Source organism: Apium graveolens, chromosome 8 (genome assembly GCF_009905375.1).
Source record: "Apium graveolens cultivar Ventura chromosome 8, ASM990537v1, whole genome shotgun sequence".
Classification (NCBI taxonomy): domain Eukaryota; kingdom Viridiplantae; phylum Streptophyta; class Magnoliopsida; order Apiales; family Apiaceae; genus Apium; species Apium graveolens.
This window is the reverse complement of record NC_133654.1, coordinates 31,936,769-31,963,936: the sequence shown is the minus strand read 5'-3', so window position 1 is coordinate 31,963,936 and position 27,168 is coordinate 31,936,769. Positions and strand designations below refer to the sequence as shown.

The 27,168-nt window shown below is 34.3% G+C and overlaps 1 protein-coding gene across 2 annotated transcripts; it reads right to left on the bottom strand.

Annotated features, from left to right (window-relative positions):
- Positions 1–16,592: 16,592 nt before the first annotated feature.
- Positions 16,593–24,025, bottom strand: LOC141677808 (peroxisomal acyl-coenzyme A oxidase 1-like). 2 transcript variants are annotated; one of them, XM_074483878.1, is made up of 14 exons: positions 23,701–24,025; positions 22,673–22,781; positions 22,509–22,570; positions 22,157–22,366; positions 21,799–21,886; positions 21,516–21,678; positions 20,317–20,515; positions 19,914–20,111; positions 18,639–18,770; positions 18,209–18,329; positions 17,946–18,056; positions 17,593–17,662; positions 17,086–17,269; positions 16,593–16,989 (listed from the first exon to the last, which is right to left on the bottom strand). In XM_074483878.1, exons 1-14 carry the CDS (start codon positions 23,842–23,844, stop codon positions 16,780–16,782), a joined length of 2,001 nt encoding a protein of 666 aa, XP_074339979.1. In that variant the 5' UTR covers positions 23,845–24,025; the 3' UTR covers positions 16,593–16,779. The 2 variants fall into 2 exon arrangements, with proteins under 2 accessions (XP_074339979.1, XP_074339980.1); XM_074483879.1 differs by lacking the exon at positions 23,701–24,025 and having other exon boundaries at positions 22,656–22,769.
- Between the last annotated feature and the right edge of the window lie 3,143 nt (positions 24,026–27,168).

Sequence of the window (27,168 nt, the reverse complement as noted above, 5' to 3'; positions counted from 1 at the left end):
AACAAGAATCAACTCATCAACTTGTAAACTACAAAACCATTTGGCCTTTCAAAAGAAACAACATGTAAACACAAAATAATTGATCAAATACTAGAGCTCGGTGTTTAACATCATTGCTCACCACTGGTTCACCGGAGTTCATCACCGGTGGCGGTGGCATCACGGTGGTGCCCCCATTCGGGGGTTTCCAACCTTCAACCACCCATTTTCTCAAGTGATTACACACATGCAAGCACTCATCTTCACTTTAAATCATTCAAGAACCAAAGCCCTTTTGTTTTCCTGAAAACCGAATTCAAAACCACCAAATCCAACTTTGATTTTTCTCAAAAACTTAAAGATAGTGACATGCATGTATGTATATAGGTAGATATCACAAAATCTCACACAATCATGGTTCTATAACCGAAAAAGAGTGAAGAACAAGTGAGAGATTGAAGAGAGAGTGTACCGAGAGTGAGAGAGAGAGAGAGAGAGAGAGAGAGAGAGAGAGAGAGAGAGAGAAATTCCAAGAGGGATGAAGAAATGAGAGAAAAAGAAAGAGAAGAGAGAAGCTCGGGTAAAAAGAAAGAAAAGAGGAGGTGGGTGAGATTATATACTACCAAGGGAGGGGTAGTATGGTAATTAGGTATCTCATTTATGATTCACTTTTTATTCTTAAAAGAAAACGAATTTGATTTGCAAATTTCTCTCTCGGAAAAGATGATTTTGATACGAATGATAATTTTAAAACGTGAATCTCGAAATTAGCTTTCCGACCATTACTCATAATAAGATTTTGAGCGTACGTTTGATTTTATATGATTTTTACAAGTTTGTGCAAATAATAACACTTTATCACATAAAAATCAATTTAAAATGCAACGATTACCAAATAAATCCATCCATAATTTTTAGAAAGTCTTTAGGGTTATTTTGAAGATAACAGAACAAATCTCATACCTTTATCTTACTCAGATAATTTTATAAAAATATGCGAAGGTTAAATAAACCTTTATTTAAATCAGATAATTTCCTTAAATCCATAAAATATCAACAGATCACGTAATCATGCATACGGACAAGTAAACACATATACGAGCACATCAAAACTCATGCCTGATCATAGAAATTATCCTTTTTAATATTATTCCTTTTTTACGCGTTCCAGGTCACGTTCTGCCTGACGGCCCGACGCTCAGCGTTTTAATTACGCTTCTCATTATCATTATCGATCAACACGTCACTAAGACGCAATACTTCATTTAAACATCCATTCCACACAATCATACATATTTCACATTTTATATACTTTAAATCCTTCTTAGGACGGGTTTCGTTCTACCTGATGACCCGACAACACAGCTTAACTCCTAAGCTGACTCTTTAAATTGGAACGCTTTTACTTACGCTCCTAGATTCTTATATACAGTAAAGACAAATAAATCATCACTTAATCACATATTTTATAATCACATCACATAAATCACACTTTATTGACTTAATTACGTCCCAAACTTCTCAATCGTCACAAAACCCAACCATTCCTTGAAGAACACCCTTGAAGTTTATTCGTAACTAGAACTTCTTCGATCTTGAATCTTCAGGACAAGTATTTCCCTCATGGTTGAGGTATGCTTCATCTTCACAATGTATATTTGATTATCTGCTTATTATCAAGAATTTATTCATTCGCTTCTGTTGTCCAGTTATTCATTTACCTTATCCATTATACACAGCTTTACTTTCTTATTTCTCTAGTTAATTTACATCATACGGTTCGCTAACTACTTCAATTCACGCCAAAATAGCAGAATTAAAACGTATCACGTATATAGATTTCCGCCTCTGATTTGATGTCCTCGTAACAACCACGTTATTGGCATAATGGTTCTTCTCTGCACGTATATGTCCACCATTTATTGGCTTGCAATTATCCACACTCATCACATAACTCCATCTACTACACGGGTTCATTTCACTTCCTTTTAAAAAATTCAAAGAATAGACCTTACACAAGAAGAGAATTTGTGTATATGATTCTGATTGGAAACTTTTTGTAAGGGATAACAGTACAAGGAAACAATCGGAAGGATCCATAAATCAAAAAATCATAATTGAAGAGGAAAAAATGAATGATGATTTGGATATGAGTGAGACAACCATATTTGTACTCAAGATGGCCAATCTTTCATACTATATGACATACAGCACATGATTAGGTGGCGTCCCACCAGACTCTTTGTTATTTCGACAAAGCGTCACACCATAACACTGCTTGTCTCAATCAGAAAGCAATATTTTGAAGGAGTAATGATTTGAAAGGGATTCAACAATTTTCTTATTACCTTATAAAGCTGATCATGAAAGAAGTTCATACTTTACTTGAGATTCATAAGAATATATAGTATTATATAAAAGAATGATATCATTGGTCGCCATCCACATTTCATCTGTTTACACCTTCAACGTTTGTCCGATCAATAGATCCCATTCCGAGTCATATATTAACTTTAGAAATTTCTCTGAAATGCCTTCTTAAATCGATCATTAGAATAAATTCCCATTCATTAGGTCTTGCATCTTTAGCGTCGCGTTTCTATGTTCTATATTTTTATAATTCAACCCTGATTGCACTCTTACGAGATTTACAATCATAACTTCAAATTTCTCTTACGCTACTGATCATTCAACATATCGACTCATGTGCTAATCACATTCTTCCTTTAGAAAAGTGTGGAAATTTTCTCAATCTTCTTTGATCATACTCGGCTTCTTGTAAATCGACGTATTCTTTGGAATCTGATAGTCTCAAAAAATGGATGAATAGTTTCTCCGTACATTGGTTCTGTCGTTAAACTTATCAAACAAGATTTGCACTCTTCTGTTAGGAACAATCAAATCTTCTCCATAATAGTGGGTCTACTCGGCCTTCTAAATGAACCGTACTAATTTCTAGAACAAGTATTCTTCTGGATAATCCGAATCTTATAACAAACAAGAAACTCAAGTAGTAGTTTGACAACCAAGTTTTTAAAACTTTTTTTGTTCAGAGGTCTATTAGAAATTTTTTGTTAAGAAAATCTCTTTTGAAAACTGTTTAAAATTTTGAAAATTATACACCTAGTCGTCATTAATATGTGAGTTGGTTGTCGTCCTTCTCAACCACTACAAAGTATCAAATTAGGAAATAATCAGATAAAAGCTCATTTATTTCTGTATATCCTCTACCCATTTTGGGTTCATTTTGCCTTTATTGATCGAGAAAAATTCCAGTTATCATTGCATATTATCTTATTCGTAACTTCACTTCTAGTCTTCCATACCATTAACACTCCCATCATCATCTCTTACGATAACTATGTATAACAAGTCTATCCAGTAATCATCAAATCTATTTTATAAAACAAGGTCGACTAATATCACATCACATTACTACTATACGTATCATGTTTGGTCGTAACATCATCATCTGATTCCAAGAAAACTCTCGATCTCCAATCTTCTCAAACTCCTTTAAAATCCATCTAGCTCGCTCCACAAGATAATTATGGGTGGCATACTTACTAGTAGCTCCATATGACTTGGTAGCGGCTATCCTTCAGAATACATGAATCCTCTCTCTAGGTTCCTTCCCAGCTTTCTTCATACCTCGTGTACTCACCATATGTCGTAGCTCTCGAATTCATCCTCATAGGTGCTATTACTTCATAAGACGGGTTTTAAACTAATGGTATAGAACAAGGTGTAGGGTAGACAGAAAAGATGCACTCACGGCTGAATATCCGGTAGAACCAAAATCAGCATGTGGGGGATTCTCGAATAGGTAGTCTCACATCAGGGGTGGAATAATAGCTTGAAAAGGTGCAACCGTCGTAACAGGAGGTAATATGGCTAACACCGGTGGAAGAGCAGGACGTGAATCTAAAAAGGGTCTTCCGCCTGAATGCTCCAAATGATCAGACGATCCCGCAATAACTAAGGTTAAATAATGATCAATTGAAATGATTCTGAAGAATCAAGTTTCTGGATAAGCAATGATTAGAATTGGATTTTCACTTTTCATTTTAAAAACCAAGGTTAGACTGCTGATCAGTCACGCACTAACCCCGAGCAAGGCACACAACTCTGCTCTCTATACTAGATCCAAGCACGCATCGGCCTATTATGACCACGAATCTGGTCTGACCACGAATCTGGTACACATTTATAAAACCATCCAATTCTAAAATGATTCAATATGATAACCATTGTAATTCAATAAAAACAGAATCATAATTAACATTGATAAAACATTTATCTCAGAGCATAAACCATTTCATAGGTATTACCAGGGTATATCAAAGTATAAATATGAAGAACGGCTTCAAGCCTGATGAAGAATCAAGTATTTGATGAACAATGGTTCAATGATAAAGCAGGGTATAGATCTTTGATGATATAGGGTAGTATGGAGTATATTCGTTTTTGTATGCTCAAGTAATCTTGTTTCAGTATTTTGTTTATGGTGAGTATGTATTTGTGGAGTAGTATCGTATTTGTATGGTTTGATATCTGGGAAATCAATTGTTGCTGGTTTACAAGAAATAAGGCTTACAACTCAAGTTCAATGATATGTTTAGGGTTCAAGGTTGAATAGTTTAAAGTGCTTGCAATATAAAACATGATTTATTTTAAATACTAGCAACATGTTATGAGAAAGTTCGAAAATATTTTCAATATATCTTGAAGAAAGGTTCTGAAGTACTTGCCTTATCACAGATGATTTCCAACTTTACTTGTACTCATCTAATAGTTTTACTCATCAATCACTTTCCTTCTTTTTCTATGCCTTACTTCTATTCATCAATCACTTACCTTCTCTTTCTACGCTTCAGTTCTATTTACGGATCACTGACTTTCTTTTTCTATGCCTCGCTTACTTTACTAGGCATCACAAGTATCTATCAATACTCAATCTCATATCATTCTAATCGTCACATAGACATCATAAGCTTTTATCTACCCTTCGTTTTACCCAAATCCGATTTACGGATTGGAAGTTAAAACAAAAAAACCGTCAAACAATAACCACATAGGCACATAACACATCTATCAGATAGCACGTAGCACGTAGCATGCAAGATATTTGATCAAAATAATTTTTTAAAAAAGATTCGGGGTTAAAATGATTTTTCAAGTATTTCATACGAATTTTTGAATATTTTTCGGAATTAAAACGGGTCTCCGAATCATTTTATAATTAAATAATAGGTTTCGAACACCGGAATCTGACTTTAAAATAACTTTATAATAATTATCAAGCCTTGAAAATAATTTTAAATAATATTTTAAAGCTCGAAACTATTTTTTTGAATTTTTAAATCAAAATAAATAATCAAATCTAATTATTAAATCAATTAAAATCAATTAAGTTAATTAATCAATTTATTAAATTAATCGATTAATTAAAATAATTAAAAACTAATTAAAATTAATTAATAAAATAAATCATATTTATTTTTGAATTAAAAATGAATTTTGGAAATTAAAATAATGATTTTTGGAATTTTTGGAAATTAAAAACAATTTCTGAAATTAATTTTATAACAGAAATCCAATTTTCGAAAACTTTTGAAACATAAGTCTGAAATTTGCAAAGTTTAGTAACTTTCAGTGGCTAAACTGTAAGAACAACATTTCAGAAATGATTTTGAAGTAAAATGAATCAAAGCCGAGTTTTATAAATGAAAACGGGTCGGGTATGAACTGGAATCGGGTTGCCAAGAACACGCCGAGATTCTGTAGAATCCGACGAGCTCCCGGAATCCGGCGATTCCAATTCGACCTCCAAACAGCCTCGTTTTCCATGGTTTTCACAGCAAACTCATTCAATATCTTTCCAGAATCACATATAAGCTGGAAATCAACATCAACAAAGCCTCTAGTTCAAAATCCGGTGAAATCAATAAGATTCTCGGCGAACTCGACCAGAATCCGTTGAACTCAATTAAGCAATGTCCAACAATCGTCTGTTGCATTCATATATACCAATTGAGTCTAAATTTAACAAGGAACACGATGCAATCAGCAAAAACCACTAATAACCCTCAGGGCAGAAACGCCCAATTCTTGATTAAGAACATTCAAACACTTAAAACCCTAATTTAAAAATTCGAGAATTAAACATCATTTTCACTATGTTATTGACCTCTATTTTTGACATATAATATACCAAATTAATCAGGAGAAAATTATCTACATGATTATGCCATCAAATCACACAAACAAAATCAAGAACAAAATTTAATAATTTAATCTTTAAATAATTCGAAATAAAATAATTAAATAAGAAAATTACCTTGATTTCTGCACTGGTATGGATGATTGATTATGAAAGAGATTTTCGAGACCTTCGATTTGATATATGGCATACTTGAATCGGAGTTCGATAACGTCTCCGTTTGTAAGTTCGATTTTCAAGAACGTAATGAATAATTAAGGTTTTCTCTGTAAATTCTATATTTTTACTGATTGATTATGATTGTACGAATAAAATGAAATAAGAAAAAGGCTATATATATTTATGGAATATTGGTTCGTGTCGGATCGTATTGGATCGATAAATTAGTTACTTAGCCACTAAGTAACTATAAAAACGATCTGATTTGATACCCGTATTGGATAATTATTCTAACCGGACTTCTTATAAAACACTTTATATGAAAACAATGTAATAATATCCCGTCTTTCGATAATACGGGTTTTGTTGATTTATCGAAATGATTATCGTATCGAAAATCTTGCGTTGGGACGCGTACGGGTCAAACCATAATCCGGATCGAAAAGGTCAAAACACGGAAAATGTGCGGAATTATCAGATTAGGTTAGAAAGGAGTTTTCCGAAGAGTTTCGGGTTGTAAAAACGTAAAAACGGTTGAAGTTGGACGATTCCCGACTTTGTAGAATAGTTTTGTAATTATTCCGAAAATAATTAATAAATTTATAAATCAATATAAAATCATATAACAGTCCAAAAATTACAAGAAAATACCGTAATTATCTATATTTTATTCTGGACATAATAAAATTAACATACTTATACTTTACCACATATAAGCATCCACATATCCACACCAATCATCAGATAATTCACCAAAAATCACATAATAATCACATAATAATCATGTATCGATAAAAATAATTGCGCGTTATGTCCCGGATATTACAACGATGGATAAATTAATAATTTTTCCTATGAAAAAAAAAGTATTTATTTTTCAAATGTTAGTTATAATCGCATTCTTTGAATTGTAGCTTGAACCGAAAAATTTGGGAGAATCCCACATATCTCTTCTATATATGATAAGAGAACATGGTGATAATATTCATGAGATTAAAAAGTCTCATTGAAATGACTAATTTACCCCAGTACTTTAAATTTATATAAAAAAAGGTTGTTGGGAGGAATTGAACTCGAGTCTTTACATTAACAAGCACATCACATCACCACTACACCATTGTTATTTAAGTTTTTTATCATACACATAATATGTGAGTGTCGTAGATAGAGACAATTTATTTAACTTTAAACATTATTAATAAAATATTTGTAGAGTTAGTTTTGAACAATTGAATTTGAGATATAAAGTTAAGCATAATACATAAACAGATCATTCCCTCATTTATTAAACAATTTTTAATTTGAAAAGTATGTCTCATACATTTTTGATATATATTTTTTAATAAAAAACAATTTGTACATATAATTAATTTTTTAATATGTTGAAAAGAGATACATTTATATAAATAATATATATGCGTACTACATATTTAGATAAGTTATAATTAGCGTAATTTGATTTATTTCGAATTCAAAATTAGAACTTGACCCAATTTCAAAAAATACTCGAAATTTGACTAAATGACATGCCCGTAATTACCAAGTCACTACCCAGGTTTATTTTATATTACGAGTTCGACTATAAAATCTTACCAACAAAGAAAATTTTTGTGATATCTTATGTTGGTAAAAATTAATATATTTAAGATCTTTATAGAATCAAGTCAATTGATAATATGTATCAAAATTACTAGCTTCAAAATTGGAATTTTACCCCTGAAAAAATACTTTAAATTTGACTACATGACCCAACCGAAAATACATCATCACTATCTAGGTTTAATAAATTTAAATTACGAACTTAACGAGAATATCTTGCCAACAAGGATAAATTTTATAATATCTTATATAAATAAAAAATAATATTTTTGAGGTGTTTATACGATCAAGTCAATTGATATTATGTATCAAAATTACTAACTGACTGGTTATACATTATTACATCTCGAACTTGACCTAATATTTAAATATATTCAAAATTTGACATGAGATGCCATGAGCTCCGTTAGAACTACGAAAATATACTAAATCGATTTATTTATTAATATTTCACTTTAAAAAAATTAGGTTTAAAATATTATTTAATAATGGTGAATTTATAAAGAGGTGCTCCTAAAGTCCTATTTTTTTTATTCTCTTTAGAAAAAATTAAACTACAACTATAAAGTAAAATTAATAATTTTCATTAAGATGTTATTAAAAAATGGTACGACATTTGCTGCTTATTCATAAAAATTAGTTTATTTATTGTATTATTTAATTAAAGATATATATATATATATATATTCAAATATTTGTGAGACCAATCCTAAATTTTATATTATTCAATTTAATATGGTTATTATAAGTAATCATATACATAAACTCCCTATTTTTTTTGGAATTCTGGAGTCCAAAATCCTAACTTTATATTACAATCCAATATAATGGTTCAAGTTTCATGTTTCTAATAATTTTAAAACTAAATTAATAAACTACATGATATAAACGTGTGTTATGGTGTTATATCATTAATGTTCAGCAAAACGTGAATACGTATGTTCTTCAAACTGATCATGTTCTATAAAATCATAGTTCTACAATTTTCAACTTGTCAAATGTATGAGATTTGCAAAATATTTATTAAAATAGTGATATTTGTGGAAGATGATTCACATTATAATACTTTTTACCAAATTTTTTATACAATTTTACTTGCAGAACATATATGGACTCCCATATTCAACTAAAAACAATGACTTAATAGAACTTAACTCACACACATACACACACATATATATAGGCCTTTACTCTACGGAGAACCATTTTATATGAAGAACCGTGGAGAACCATTGATTCTATTTTAGAATCTCATCATGAATTGTAAAATTTTATTTCAAAAAACGTATAATTCAATGCTACTCTAGAATAATAATTATATTTTAATATAATAAAAAAATTAATAATTAAAATAAAAAAATAATTTATTTAATATTTGATTCTACGGTGGAATAATTTTTAATAAGTATGATTATACTGTGATTCTACTATGATTTTTTTAATAAAAAAATTGTGTAACTTCAATTTTTAACTTGGTAATTAAAATTTATAACTAAATATGATGAAAAATAAAATAAATTATATATTTTATATTTTTAAAATAATGGTTCTCCACGATTCTCTATATAAGATGGTTCTCCATCGAGTGCTACCCTATATATATATAAGAAACTTGAAAATTTATAGAATTCAATATTTTGGAAAAAATATATTTAAAATTAGCAATAATAATTTTACAAAAAAATATTTAGTGTTGGAAAATATTGTATAGCTATTTTTGAATTATTTGAAAAAAGGTTAAAACTATAATGTATCGTACTATTTGATTTAATCCATGTTATGCTATCTAATTTTTTTTTAATATTAGTCGATATTTTGAAAGTATTAACAAGTTCAACTAATATTTAAAAAAAATCATCCAATTGAAAATATTTAATTTTAAAAAAATAATATACAATGTTATCAAGTTACTATAAAAAGAAATATTAGAATCATAAATGAAAAAAAACTTCAAAATAATTTGAATGATGATATTAGTACAAATTTATCTTCAAATTATTGGAAAAAAAATCTGAATATCAGTAGTTAGTCTTTACGATATATAAATTATTTTTATGTCACATCCATGACTGTTGAGTAAAAATAGATATTGTTTGATTGTCAGTGCTACTACGACTACGATATATAAATAATTGTAATTTATTTATTAGATAATTATAATTTTTGAATAATCATGAATACATGTTATTTGAGTAATTTATTGAATAACAATTAGATATATACACGACCAAGATATCTAGCTTAAAATAAACGGGACCAACATAATTTACTCGAAAATATAATAAATAATAATTTATACACACACAGGTGACTTTATCTTTATATATATATATATATATATATATATTATCTAGAATAAAATAACAAAAGTCTTTTATGTTCTGAAAATAAGAATGATCAATTAAATTTAAGTTTTTTTCAATGTGTTAAAAACTAAATCGATTATGTCAATTTTAATTTATGAATTGACAATTATTTGACATTTTATAAAATTAACTTTGTATAATAGAGAGGATTAAAAGCTAAGTACACGACCGAACAACCGAGATCAACTTTAGTTAATGGATTGAGACATTAGCAATGATATTAAATCAACATAAACGTTGAATTAAAAAAATAACAATTTTTTTAAAAAATAAACTTATATTAATTATAGTGTAAATTTTACTTTGTTGAATATTACGATTATAGGTCTTGACCATTTTAATTATGCATTACTAATCCTTTTAAATTAAGCAAGATAATTGTAAATTAATAATGACTTTAGTAATAAAATATCTCATTACTCCACGTTTATTTGACCAAAACTCAAAAAAATTACTCGACTATGCAATATACATATATGTTAAATTTTTAATTTCTTTTTAAATACATATTGACAATATTTGATGAATTAATTTCAATCTTTCCTTATACACGTACAGTCACTACCCATCTTGTATTCATTTAGTAAATACAAATTACATGACACAAACAAGAAAATATGTATTATGATTAATGATATATGTTAAAAATGTTATGAACGTTATTAATCAGCTTGTATTCATTTAGTAAATACAAATTACACGACACAAACAAGAAAATATGTATTATGATTAATGAGATATAGTCCTGGTTCTTAGTTTTTGTCTTCTCAATCATCATTTTATCACTGTCATGGATTTGATACAAGGCATGAATGTCATTTCATTGGTGGACGAGGAAGAAGGAGGTCTTGAGATAGAGCAATCAGTGGGAGATGTGACTGGTTTGCAGATTCAAGGTTTCGATCCAAAACTCTGTGTGGTTGGAAGATTCATATCAGAAGGAAATGTGGATTTTATGGCAATGCAACACACTATGGCCGCCCTATGGAAACCTGGGAGAGGAGTCTATATGAAGGAGTTAGATTTGAATCTATACTTGTTCCAGTTTTATCATGAGTTAGATGTTAAGAGGGTGATGGAGGGATGGCCATGGTCTTTCAACAGACGTGCACTGGTTATGACTCGCTTAAAATAAGGTGAAAATCCGAGAAATGTTGATCTAAATGCAATGGATATATGGGTATAGGTACATGATCTGAGACATGGCTTCATGTCAGAAAAAGTATTGCAGGGTATTGGAAACTACGTGGGTAAGTTTGTCGCTGGATGTCCCAACAATTTCACTGGAGTATGGCGGGATTATATGAGAATTCGCATATCCATTGATTTACGAGTGCCTCTGAAAAGACGAATGAAGATCAAAATGACAGGAGATGAATGGTTCTGGGTCAACTTTAAATATGAAAACATACCAACATTTTGTTTTATTTGTGGCATTGTTGGTCATGCTGAGAAATTTTGTGGTAAACTGTTCGAAATGCCAGAAGCTGATATTGTCAAGCCTTACAGTCCATGGTTGCGAGCTCCATTCAGAAACCAAATTAAGCCAATTGGTGCCAAATGGCTGCGAAACGGCATGAATGTCGGTGATTCAAGCTCAGGGAAGGAGAGGCATGCTGTTAATTCTGATAGGGATGACGTCAATCAAGATCCACAAAACTCTCCAATAATTGTGGAGTCCGGTAAACGAGGAGAAATTAGAGGGATAACAGGATTTCAAAATACTATCATGGGCGCGGTAAAAGAGCATAGTAATAATACTGTAACAGATTCTCAGATAAATGTGGAGCAAATCAACGCAATAAATATATCCATTATTGAATCAAAAAAGAGGAGAACAGATAATGGGTTGGATATCAATAATTATTTGGGCCAAAATAAAGATATTATCATGGAATCTGAGGGGGAGATCTTGTCTGAGATTAATGAGGAAATAACAGATAACAGCAACATGCCAAAAAACGTGTTTGGGGCGAGTACTCATGGGAGTGCTCGCCTATCATTATGAGTATCTTAGGATGGAATTACCATGGGCTTGGGACCCCATGGGCTTTTCAATTCCTAAAGGATATAGTTCTCCAGAAGAAACCCGATTTTGTCTTTATAAGTGAGATTTTATGTAAACAAGCAACAGTGATGAGTTTTAGGCAATCAGTTGGTTTTGAAGGAAGTGTAGTTGTTGAAACGCAGGGGCATAGCGGAGGTATTGCAATGATTTGGAGGCATCAAAATAAAGTAACATTGCAATCTTTTAATAAGAATCATATTGACATAGTAGTTACAAATGAAGATGGTAATACGTTCAGAGTGACTGGTGTTTACGGAGAACCGGATAGAAGAAAGAGAGCAGAAACCTGGAGCTTAATTCGATTGTTATCAAGTCGTAATACTCTGCCATGGTGTTTGATAGGTGATTTAAATAATGTATTGTCTCAGGCTGATAAAAAGGGTGGCAGACCGTATCCCTCTCAATTAATTCAAGGTTTCAGGGATGTTATAGAAGACTGTAACTTGTCGGATATGGATTTGATTGGTTATCCATTTACTTGGGAGAGAGGTTCAGCAGCAGCAGATCGTATTGAAGTAAGGCTTGATCGCGCTTTAATTTCTGTTGATTTTCAGAACATGTTCCCAGAGGCCAAGTTATATAACTTGGAAGTTTCAACTTCTGATCATTGTCCCATTTTGTTGGACCTGCACAGCACGACAGTTGGTTTTCAAACAAAGAGCTTTAGATTTGAAAATGCCTGGTTACGAGAACCGATGTGTCAACGGATCGTAGAAGATGTTTGGAGTAGTGGTATGAGCCGATCTTTTTATGAAAAACTGGAGGAGTGCTCAGAAATTCTCTCGAGTTTGGGCAAGGATATAACGGGAAGCTTCAAAAATAGAATTAATCAATGTAAGAGAGCAATTAAAATTCTAAAAGGAAGACGAGATGATGAGTCTTTAGCCACTCTTAGAGAGGAACAGAAAAAGCTCTCGAAAATTTATGCGCAGCAGGAAGTTTTTTGGCGCCAGCGATCGAAGCAATTGTGGCTCAGAGAAGGAGATCGTAACATCAAGTTTTTTCATGCCTCAATGAAAAATAGGCGAGCTTACAATCATATTGATAGTCTCAAAAACAGTGAGGGCCAGGAGGTGCAATGGAATAATGGTTTGGAGGAAGTGATAACTGGCTATTTCTCTAGTCTGTTCCAAGCGTCTAACACGGAGTGGGCTGAAATTGTTCAATGCATCGATAGAAAAATTACAACTGCTCAGAATGACATGCTGCTAAGCCCAGTTTCGGATGTTGAGGTTAAACAGGCCTTGTTTCACATGCATCCAGAGAAAATCCCAGGCCCTGATGGCATGACACCGGGCTTTTATCAAAAAATTTGGAACATTCTTAGTGCATATGTGATTAAAGTGGTCAGGCAATTTTTCGACACGGGTGTTCTTAATGAGAAACTCATTGCGACCAATATTGCATTAATTCCTAAGAAGAGGAACCCTCAATCTATGAAGGATTTGCGTCCAATCTCTCTTTGCAACGTACTTTATAAAGTCATCTCCAAGGTACTTGCAAATCGGCTTAAAAAGATTATTGACGCAATTATTTCGGATACTCAAAGTGCATTCATTCCGGGCCAATTAATTTTTGATAATATTATGATTGCACATGAGTTAATGCATTTTATGAAAAGAAAAACAACAGGAAAACAAGGCTGGATGGTTCTCAAGATTGACATGAGTAAAGCCTATGATCGAGTCAAGTGGGACTTTTTGGCCGCAGTATTGATAAAACTGGGCTTTGATCATAGAGTAGTGAGTATGTATATGGCCTGCATTTCTTCAATAACGTACCAGGTTGCTCATGCTGGTAAGGTCTTTGGCTCCATTATACCTTCTCGAGGCATAAGACAGGGGGATCCCCTCTCTTCATACATGTTTCTAATATGCGTCGAAGGACTAACATCTTTTATTCATAGCTATGAGAGGAGAGGTCTTTTGCAGGGTATTAGGGTTGCTCGTTCAGCCCCATCTGTTTCACATATGTTTTTTGCAGACGATTGTTACATCTTCTGCAAAGCAGATGTCACATGTGCGAGTCATGTTCAAGATATGCTGCAAACCTTTGAGTACGCCTCAGGGCAGCAGATTAATATCGATAAGTCCTCAGTTATATTCAGCAGAAACATTAGCAACAACCTGAAGGACAGTTTGTGCCAGCACTTGGGTTTTAAGGAAGCAGGTGAAGATTGCTTGTATTTGGGGTTACCAAGCTTCCTGCATAAAAAGAAAACAGTAGCTTTTGGCTATATCAAAGAAAAGCTGCAAGAAAAATTACAAGGTTGGGACAAAAAGAAGTTATCACGCGGAGGTAAGGAAATTTTGATTAAGTCTACTGCTCAAACTCTTCCAAACTATACCATGAGTGTCTTTTTGCTTCCTATGGATACATGTAAGGAGCTGGAACGCTCTATGTGTAAATTTTGGTGGAACACGAATGCAGCAACAGGAAAATCTATTCATTGGATGTCATGGGAAAGAATGAGCAATAGAAAGAGTGAGGGAGGAATGGGATTTCGGAGTGAGCATGAATTTAATGTTGCATTGTTGGGTAAGCAGGTTTGGAGGTTATTGGTTCACCCGGATAAGCTTGTATCAAGAATTAAATTGGAGGAGCGTATTATCAGCTCAGCATCTGGTGAAACAAGGAGTCTCTTGTCATGTAGGGAGTGGTCAGTCTATTTTTATAAAGGATATTCCATGGTTGCCAGATGTCCTTGATCCGTACGTGCATACCAGTTCTGAGTCTTTGATTAATCAACCTGTATCCTCTCTTATGATTACAGGTACTAAAAAATGGGATGTGGACCTCATTCGAGATATCTTCGATGACAAAGACTTTAATCTTATTTTATCTATACCTTTGGGGGACGATAATGAAGATAACTGGTATTGGAGACACGATAAACTGGGAATCTATTCGGTTAAAAGTGCATATATCACATTGCAATGCAGTAGGAGGCAGAGTTTGAATGATAATACAAGCTTCTAGAGGAAATTATGGAATCTCAAAGTTCCTCCAAAAGTTAAAAAATTTCTTTGGAGATCGATTTCGAATTGCCTACCCACTAAAGATCTTCTCCGTGTCAAACAAGTTCGCGTTAACAGTTGGTTTCCAGTTTGTAATGAGGATACAGAGACCATCTTGCATTCTTTGGTGTTGTGCTCTTTTGCAGAGAACTGTAGGATTACAGCAGCTCTTCCCGTTATTACAGGCGAGTATCAATCTTTTGATGACTGGCTTCAGCTGGTGTTTGAACAATGTGACAATTCCTCAGTCATAGTTTCAGTTATGTTGTGTTGGATGTTGTGGAAGAATCGTAACGATCTAGTTTGGACTCAAAAATGTTTAACAACTATGGAGGTCGTGCAGTCAGCGTTGTCCGTTCTTAATCAATGACAATTCGTCCAAGACAAATCTTTTGATAACTCTTTGGGTTTTATTCTTCCTGAAGAAGGTCAAGCAACTTGGCAAGCTCCATCATGTAACAAGATTAAGATTAATACTGACGCGGCGCTCTTTAGTAATTTGAACAGGTATAGTCATGCTCAGGTCGTTCGGGATCATAATGGTGAGTTAGTTGAGGCAATGTCCAAATGCTCTCAGGGCTTAGTCAATCCAGAAGCAGCTGAAGCAATGGGAATTCGCGAAGCGTTGAGCTGGGTAAAACAAAAACAGCAGCATGATGTGGTAGTGGAAACGGACTGCCTGGTGGTGGTCCAATGGATTCGAAGTTCCTACGCTGCTTTAGCTTTATCCTATTTAGGTAGGCTAATTGACGAGTATAGGCAACTCTTAGTGGATTCGCAGGATAAAAACGTGATGTTAAAATTTGTAAAACGATCTGGGAATAGCGTAGCCCATTATCTAGCGGGTTATAACTCTTCTTTAGCTGATCGTAGGTGGGAAAAGGAAAATGTCCATTCGGAATTCCTTTCCATTTTGTGTAATGATTTGAAGTAATAAAAGTTCTCTTCTCTTTCGGCAAAAAAAAATGAGATATATTAAAAATTTTATGAACGTTATTAATACTTTACATGAAAATCATATACATCGATAAGATACTCAACTTGTATTTGATATTTTTTAGACGTTATATAATATTTATCAATAAGAAAACGATCAATAATTTTACTAATATAATTGTATGGTTTGCAAAAAAAATCTAAAAATGACCCTTATGTTAGTATCTATAATAAAACAAAGGGAATTTTGCATATGTAATTGCATATGAGATTAATCAGTATCAGTATTTTGCAAATATTTTCTGCAACTTAGTATTTAAGCAAAAATTCCTAAAACAAATGTACAAACTACAAAGAAACAAATAGCTCTCTTCTGTTATGACCGGGAATAGTTGTCTCGCCAATTCTTAAATGTTTTTCTTGTGTTTTTTTTCAGAGTCTTGACAGGTGTATTGTTTCTTCTAGCAAAGGCTTTATGTATTCAACATAACCATCAGGAACAGCCGAGTCATTCAGTGGATCCTTCCATGCTGCCTCGTAGAGTTTCGGATAAACATTGCCATCATAGCGTCCGAGAATAGAACCAAGGTAGTGGTCTGTGTAGTTGAATGAATCTACGAGGGCAACGGCATTAGGTCGGACCTGTTCATATAACAAGGATATTAAGAAACCTGGCTTAATGTAGGATTGATACAAATACAAGCAAAGATTTGCCAGCACACTTCGTAAAAAAGCAACCTGGGAATACAAATTTCTAAGTTGAGCAGTCGCGAGTGAAGCTTGTTCGGCTGTGATACTGCTAGTAGCGAGAAATTCACCTTGGTGCTTGTGAAGTAGAGAAAGTGCGTAGATATTACAGAGAAATTTAAGTTGTCGTTTGACCCCCTTTCCAGGAACTTCCTGCTTTAATTTATCAATGAACCTGCAGAAAAAAAAACCCTTAGTATATTTAAGTTCATGATATGCAACAGTATATATTAGTAAATGTATGGATGAATCAAGATTTTGCGTAATAGCCCTTTTATTCGCTAAAATATGATAACAATATCATTTATAATTCACTACATGCGATGAAGCTTGAGGGGATGTCGAATTAGATAACAGATGCTGCATGTATAATATTTAAACAAATTAGGTATAAACCTATTTTTTAGATGGGACAATTTAGAACAGTCTAGATGTATGTTAAAAACTGAAGAGTAATTAGCAGGATCACTCAACTGAAAATGAGTATAAGAAGCTTACTTGGAAACTACAATTAACTGGCAGTGAGCAACTGCGACCTCAGCTAAATCTGCTGACATTTCCGCAAAGCCTAAAATTATCAAGAACTAATGTATAAGCATCTTTGAAGTAACTTATAACTTACAAATCAACATTCTGATGGTTAGACCCTTAAACTTTGACCATGTATAGACTGCAGATGCTCGATCAAATTATCCAAAAGTTCATGTTACGCAGCTAGTAATCTGTACCCATACACTTCACTAAGAAGATCTTTTCATATTCTTGCCCATATTACTTCTGCTAATAATTTGCGGAACACGGAGATTAAAACATAAATAAATAGCAATAAACTTCCATCAACTTTATGTCACCTTTTTCAGGATTTGAAAAAATGGCCATATTTTGAGCACAGGAAGCAGCCATTCTCATGGCCCTAGCCTCAAACGCCTCTAGTATTGGAGTGGGCTCTAGCCAATCTTCAGCTGCATTAATATTAAGGGAAAAATATTAAGTACCTAATATTCTAAACTCAATAACATAAATGACATGTTTTTAGTATCGTAACACTTAAGTTTATGAGATAGCATGACATGTTTACTTGTGCAGAAGCATGAACTGTGAACTATTAAGCTACCTCTTTCAACAGTAGAACAACATTTCATCAAATGCTTGGCTCGCCCCATATAAGCTGTAGTTCCCACTGGCTGTATTCCAGAACCCAACTGAGATACAGTCTTCATAAGAAACCTTGCAACCTACGAAGGGAGCATCTTTAATCAGCAACAATATATAATATCAAAGTTATCAGATGGTGCAGTCAAAACAAATAGTAAACGTTTGCTCCAATTTCATCTACACTTTTAAATCAATACAAAACTGAGAATGAGATGATCGAAACTAGAAAAACAAGGAAATTTACAACATTAAGATTTAATGATGCTAACAACAAGCAATTCACTTGCATATTTTAATAGTTTGTACTTTTCTAAATAGAATATAAATGGTCCTCTACTATGAGAATATGCAAGAAGAAGATTAATAATTTACTGACTGATAATGTATACCTGTAGAAGCAGCACCGTATTATCTCCTTCATATGTACATGCAGGTACATATACTGCAAACAGCTCAGGAAGGCCACTGCTGCATAGGTAGCCATGCCCCCCACACAATTTGCGGCATTCTTCAATAGCATCCTGGAGAAAAATTGCATAACAATTATTCATGAAAGGTAAATACTTTGAATGTAACTTTAGACAAACAAAAGAAGGAAAAATTCAAATGAAACGACGACATGATAAACTTGCTTAAGGTTTAAACTGGAGCTTCCGAGATAGAAGTTGCATGGAACAATATTGCAGACACTCAGTTGCATAGAAAACAACAATAAATTTTGAATGAGGTCACCTTGAAGAAGTATAAATGAATTTCGTGCTGTTTATCAGGAAGTAAATGTAAGGCTGTAGGGTATGGAAGCGGAAATGTCTAGTAAATTCTGCAAAAAGGCATACTTAGCTAATACCTTGATCACTGGAGATGATCAAAAAATCTCTAGTTAATTTATTTGTTTGTCAAAGGGGTCATTAGTTTTCCAAAGAAAAATTAGTAAAATAAATCTATAGATATAGTCATCATTAAATCATTACTGGGTAAAAAAATTCAACTTATCTAGTCCAATAAGAAAAATGCCAGCGGCCCCAAAGATTGCTACAAAAAAAATTCCGAATGTGTTATAAATAGTAACTTTCCTGATAATAATATGGTAACCCGCGTGCATACATATGCGACTACGAATTAAGTTTCGCCACATGTCATGTCACGTCATTTTGTAACTATTTGGGAAAAGTTTTGGGGTACCTAGCAATACTCATCCAATAATACCGTTTTTTTTCTTAAAAGCAAAAAGTTCAGTTAGGATAATGTAAGTTTCCTTTTTCCATATCTGGGGAGCAACACAAAAAATCATCTATGTCAGAGAAGAAATATATTTCTGAATATGTACACGAAGTCACGAAGCTGCATCTGAGATTTCCAATCAGTACAAGAATCTACCCAGTATATTCCTAATAAATGAACCCACATAGCAACCAGTCGAGAACATAGGATCTCGGTTCTATAATGAGAAGCAAATTGACACACTTGCATGGATTAGTTTGAACTAATAACTATTATAAAGAAGTAAAGAGTTGATAAAACCAAGAAATCGATTAAAATCAGATTTAAAAATTATTTAACAAACCTTTCCAAGTAAATGCAACCACACACGCATGACGCAACTGAAGAAGGATGATATTGTTTGATAAGGAAGATGGCAGTAGAAGTTGAAACTAGTGACTTACAGCAGTGGCAGATGTGGTTAGAGACTTAAGTCCGGAAGTACATGCATGTGCCTCCTGCAACGTGGAGAAGTTATTGGCTTTCAATTTGTCTGTCACATTACTATACAACCATTCTAACCATTCAGCCACAAATCTGAACGCATACGCAGAAGCCAGCAAGGGAAAAAGCCGGTTTTGCTGAGTTTTATAATCAATCACCTGATCATAAAGGAAGAAAGGAATAACATACAGATTTGCAGAATTGCTAAGAAACCATCTCAGGAAATTAAGTTACATTCCTATAAACCTATCAAGTATTTTAAGTTAACCGGAAAATAGCAACATTAGTGAATATTTAACACTATCACATACAATTCCAAAGCTAATAAATTATTTATGGCTTAAGCCAGGGCGATTCATTTACCCGAGTCTCTGGTCCTCCATTCTGTGAACCAAATTGTCTACGCACACAACTATATCTCGTAGCAATAGTAACTGCCCTAGATAAAGCAGTTGAAGCAGCGGTTACTATTGTTTGCCTGACATATACCATAGTCCCATAAATAAGCTGGCGAGGAACGTCAGAGTAAGTACATTTCCCTTCTCTTGAAACCTGCAACACTCTGAGGAGTTCTAATGATCATATAATTCTATAACTATTGTGTAACAGCTTAGGATTGGGATCCAGCAGAACACAAACTACAAAAGCACATATTTAAAATTAATACTTCTTGTTTACAATTGCTGACGAGATCTTTTATGCGTGAACTACATGGAGACTAGTAGTAACATTTTATTATTGTTACCAGGATATAAGAACACAATGAAGAAAATATAATTGAATATGAAAAGTGTAAGCATGATTCCCATTTTGTAATGTTCTCTCTTCCATTTAATTCACCACTCTTATTATTAAAAAATGTTTCTCTTCCAGACTAACCCTTCAAATACACAGTTCATACTCTTCGTTTCTAAGTGATAAATTCCATCGATCAGGTAACACTCAAAAAACATAATTTTATTCTAAACTTTTAAAGGCTGTCACGGGCTCTGATTTCTCTGAATCTATTCTAGTGGTTGCATGGCTTGAATGAGGAAACCAAATATATGATATCACGTTTGCAGGAGGCACGTGAAATACAACACCTTTCAGAGAGATTACCTACCTACTATAGATTTCTACAGAGTGTGTGATGTCCGACCTTTGTCCAATAACCATAGTACTAGCGCACTCAAAAATGGTTCCATCAGAGGACAAGAGGATATAGATTATAGCCATTGTTAAGACTAACTTCAATTTTTACCTGTTTCAGGGGCTATCCCATTTTTACACTCATGAATCAGATTTCTAGCTAGTCTTTCAAACAAAACTTGATCGCTTAGTGATAATAAATTATGGCGGTCATCTAGTAACTAGTTTCTGACAGGCACCCAAGTACATGGCTACAGCAAAAACAGACTTGAGCTAAACTTAAACAGAAATTTGATATAAAAAAAATTGTAGACATGCTCGCATCACAACAATAATGGTGTTGAAGCTCATGTAACATTTTTAAAAAATCCATATGCTAAAATGAGAAAGAAAGAGAGTGATAGAGGTGTTGTGTAGATGTTTTGACATACCGCATTAACATTTGATTTCTAGGTATACGCACATGATCAAATCTTAACACGCCATTGTCCATTGTGTTATATGCTCCATTACCAAATTTTGTACCAATATCACCAACAGTTATGCCCGGAAGAGGCAAGTGATCCTCTAAACTCCGCAGTTGGACAACAAAACCTGAAATACATGTACATACAGAGGCATACTAGTTTCACTTAGTTATCATACAAATATTACAAATATGTTTTTTTTTTCACTTTTTCAAGAAATGATGGGAAAAGTTGATTTGTAATTTACCGTGTACCCCATGGTATTGACCCTCAGTCATAAGACGAGCATAAACGACAGCATGTGTTGATACTTTACCTAAGCCTCCAGGCCACCACTATTAACATGTAGAAAATTAAAGACACGAGTGTAAGTTTAAGACATTATAGTAAGAGTAAACTGAAAGTTATTAAAATCAGACAATTTGAAAGTTTTGATATTATATATTATATTCAAAATGACCTTTAGGTTTGTGGTTATAAGCAAAGACAAATAGCTAGGACTATGAAGTGAAGAACAGGCAGAGGCATTGCAACCAGTTAACAAAATTTACTATCTGGCAAGTGTCTAATAAAGTAAATACTATCATGTAGATCATAATACTCACTTTGCTCGATGTAAGTGTCGGACTGTGGATTATAAACTCATCGGTATTGGAATCGAATGTGGCAGTGGTTTCAAGACCTTGAATGTTGGATCCATGACCAAGTTCAGTTTGTGCATAACAACCGATAATTTGCAATCTCTGTGCAAGCGGCAACCATTTTTCTTGCTGTTCCTCGGTACCTTGTCCTTTAATAGCAGGAACAAACATTGCCTGGCCAGGGGAAAAATCAGTAAATATGAGCCATGATCAAAGAGTTATTACAGGGGAATTTTGTCCTTTCTTTTTTAAGCATAAAAATATACAGTAACCTGAGCAACAAAACAGTCAATGCAAAGAAAAGAATAAAATTTACCCAATGCAAACTCATATAATTAGACTCGTCCATGAAAAACCTTAGCTTAGTTGCCTCTTCGTCTACAATATTACAGTATACCTTTGTAAGAAATAAAAACTGAAAATAACAGCATAACAGCTTTAGTACATGAAACAACTTGAGAACCTTGGTTGTAAACCTACAAGTTAGATTAAGCTCATTGATCCTCTTGAATGCATAAGCTGCTTTTCTAAGGGTGGTCTTGAACAAGTCCTTTCTATCAAGCATGGTCCTGCTATCTTTCTGAAAAACCTATAGCCAAAGCAAGATATTGTAAGCATTATATAACAAATTTTTTCTTTTTTTTTAATAAAAAGGAAATGGAGAAGAGAAATCATAAGAAATGCAATATGTATTAAATTGATAAAAGTGACCTTGCAAGGTAATAAGGATTGTTTGAACTTTGTAGCCACATCCAAAACAACTCGACGTTCAAGTTACAAACCCTCAATTTATACAAAATACCTAAACTAGGAGTATCATAATTCAGAGAGTACCGACTCCTATTTGATACATAGTCCTACATGGTAGAAAGCCAAAAAGAAATATCTTTCACTTTAGAAGCACTTGTGCTTTCAATTAGCCCAGATCCCTGAGTATCAGATTAGAAATTTAGTACTAAGCCAGCTATGTTGAGTAGTCAGTTTAGGAGTTAAAAAACAAAAGTCGCGTAGTCAGTTTAGGAGTTAAAAAACAAAAGTCGCGATTATCTGACACCTTAAGGTTTTAGATGAGCTGGTTACTCAACATGGTATCGGGGCTTAGCGAGAGAGGACTAAGTTGGACTCCATGCCACCACCAATATTCTCACAATTTGTTATGGAGACTAAAGACAATTAAATGCCCCAAAAATGGCATTCCGGTGTTCCACTCTTCGACGCATAAATGGGCCCTCGAGTGAGGGGAGTGTTAACTATATGAACTTATCGGGTCCTTCCTCAAACACTTTAAGATTTTATATGAGCCATACTTAAAATTAATCTGTAATCATACTTTAGATATTGATATTTCAATAAACACAAAGACAATTTTTGATCAAAGCTTTGATCAACAGAAGATTTTCACAACAAAAAACACAAACACATATTTTTACCAAGTAAACTTTGTGGCACTTCTGAATGAATGAGAATAGCAAATTATATATAGTATGAGTAAAGAAAGATTGGATTACAGGATCAGCAGAAACAAGCTTGGACATGCGATCAGCAAGATCGAAAGCATGCTGAGAACCAGCCCAAACAATCTTCATTGCATCAACATCAAACTCAGCTTTACTCCTCTCGTCAGCTAGGTGATCAACTCCTTGTCTTTCCATATCTTACCTCAACTCCAAGTCAAAACAACAAGTCTTAATTCATTAACCTTGACTATGCGAATTATAAAGGTATATGTTTGTTACAGAGAAAATGTAAGAATAGTAGAATATGACATGTATATTATAAATTGAATGACGTGAGTTTTTGGATGAGATTAAAGATAGCTACTTGTATTTTCAGTCAGCCTTGTTTTGAACGAACAGAACAGAAGGATATGTTCGGTCCGAATAGGCTATATACAATTAACCGAAATCCAAATCGGTATCAAAGCCGCGTCATTAAAAATTGAATCAATTAATTATCAAGCACAATAAAAATCAAGCTGATAATATAATTGCGATTTTATTTTAATATTTTTAAACTAAATACAAATCAAATCAAATTGAATAAAATTAATTATATATATTTTAAATTATATATAAGAATAATAATATTTTAATTTAGATTTATAATTTTTTTATAATATTTTCATATTACTTTTATTAAATATCATTTTACGTTATTGGGGAAAATTTTGGGATAATATCAAGAACCTTTATTGTTTTCTTTAATACTATACATCCCCCACGTGACTATATTTATGGTATAAATTTATAAACTAGCTAATATTAATCCAAAAAATCAATAAATCGAATGGGGGGACCATGAAAACAATTTAATATAAAAGGCTCGATGTACAAGTACACTATGTTCTGAGGGCCGATGAGTAGTTTAATGCCCGAAAGTCAGTGCTTTAAAAAAATTTGATTTTTTTAAAACTTTTTGATTAATTCCCGGTTAATTCTTAAAAAATATTTGACCAATTTAATTTTGAAATTTGATTAATATTTATAAATTATATATTTCATAATAAATAAGATAAAAATATTATTAAAATATTTAAATATATTCGATTTTTGTTCCGACTAATCCCTTCGATTAATCTCCAATTTACCAATTAATCCCTAATCGGTACCTAACCCGATTAGTATCGATTAACGATTTTTACAACCATCTTGAAAGTACAAGTGTAAAATTGGAGAAAAAATTGAAATAAAAAATAAAAAAGAGCGTAATATATAAGTACCAAAATTTAAGTGTGTGGAAGTACCAGGGCCGGTAGTACGCGGTGCCATTTGGTTCGTTTAGAGAGTAAAAATCAACCAAACCATAATATGCGGTTTTCCAATATCTCCATTCGCACCCAAATCATTGTTATATAAAAACAAACTGTTACGCCCAGATCCTTCGGTCGCGTGAACAGGCTTCGACTATATTGAAGATGACTTCGGCCGTATCTGAAAGTGAAGAGAATGCGAGGGTTTGTACCCCCGATTCACTTCCGGTGTGAGAATCAGAATCTGGATGTAAAAATAGGGTAGCAATACAAGAGAAGTAGAGTGTTGAGAATGTGTCCGTCTTTTGTCTTACTTCACAAGGGTTTTTATACCCAATCCTGCAGTGAATGTTGATCCGTTACAAATCATTAAGGAGGGAGGGAAAAGGGGGCGTTATGTCCCTTGTTCTGTCCAACGGTCCCCGAATAGTGGGCTTCGGCCTGAGCTTCCGTGGGCCTTCGTTACGCGGGCCTGGAGGTCCTTCAGCCCAGTAGTATAACCGCTTAATGGGCCTTCGTTCAATGGGCCTTATTGGGCCTATAACCAACATGTCCCTGTCCTTCGGCTGGGCCTTCGGGCCGGCCGACGGACACCGGTCTCGGCCCATATTGGGGTGAAGGAACCCTAGGGCGATCGCTTCAGTCCCGCCTCGATCTTCGGTCGTACACGTGGCAAGCTTATGGGGACTTGCAGTGCATTGATGACAGCTGGTGGCACGTCGTTTCATGACTCAATCTCAGTCGTTGAATGCCAACCGTCTAGATCTGGGACGTCCATTTCAAAAACCCCCAAACGTCGCTTTTCTAAATTTATTTTAGGCGCCTATATAAGCTCATTTGTATGTCTCATTTCCTTTCTATCACTTTAGTTTCTCCATACACAGTGACAAATTGCGGTGAATCTCTCAATCACGGGCAACAGCAACTCCGTCTTCCCAAATCATCTCATTTCAATCCAAGAACATCTTCAAATAAGTAAGTCTCTTTTCTTGTTTTCCAGTTTTGAATTTGCATGCTAGTTTTCCGTGTTTTAGAGAGTTTGCATGTGGACTTTTGTTCTGGGTTCATGGGGTTTTTCTGGGTTTTTGCGTATTTCTGGGTAGGTAATATAGGTTTCTGGGTTTTACCAATTCTGAGGAGGCCCCAAGGGTTTAAAGATGGCATGCGAGGCATTTTCTGACCAAGAACGTTCTTCGGGATTTCTTGGTTTTAGAATGCCCTTCGGGAGCCGACCCAGGGCTTAAACAGGTGGTCTGGAGCGATGTTTGCGAAGGGCTCTGTAGGCAAGAACATCCTTCGGGTGGGCTTGGCTCAGGAGCAGCCTTCGGAAACAGCCTCCGGGGTTCTGGTTCGTTCGGTCCTGGGACGTGTACTCGGGTGTTTATTTTTTCTTTTATCTGCTAATCCGAGTACATAGACTAATGTCTCTCTGTTCCTGATACAGGGACATGGACCGAGCAGAACGTCCCCGGATTCTTGGGACCCCTTATCCAACAGCTTGGTGGGAACGTCGTCCATTCGCCCCGAACGGACGGGACGGGCCCTATACGGTTCGGCTGCCGACTATCCTGCAGCCAATAATAGATCTGAACTGATGAAAGAGCGTGTCGTTCAGATGTACGATGATTACTCTGTCCCCCGAGGGCTTTGTTGGCTGTACGCGCCGAGGGAGGGTGAAAGAGTCTTCGACACTCCCGGGGTACCGGACGGATATGGAGGCTGCGCCGTAGGGATTTCCGAGGCGGCCTTCAAATGTGGCTTGAGGGTGCCACCGTTGAAGCTGATTAAGCACCTCTTCTTCCAGATGGGTATCGCCCTCGGACAGATGGACCCGAACGGGTTCATCCACATTAACTGTTTTCAGAACAGGTGTCTTCACGCCGGGATCGCACCCAGCACTTGCCTATTCTGGTACCACTACGATTTTAGGAGGAATCCGAAGAGTGCTGGTTTTTACACCATCGCCCGTCGGGCAGGGCGACCTGATTGGACGGCGACCAACTCGAACAATAAATCCACTCACACACATTGGTGCTATGTGAGTGGTCCAGGGTTGGCGGCCATGTCGGTTTGGCGGGATGTAAACCCTGCACTGCTTCTCATGCCGAGCTTGACCTTGGAGGAGAAGGAAAGTTACACGATGTTGGTAGACGTCAATGTGAAGAAGCTGGGTCCCGAAGAGTTCAGGGACAAGGACTGGCTCTTCAGCTTGTGGGGTAGGGGTAAC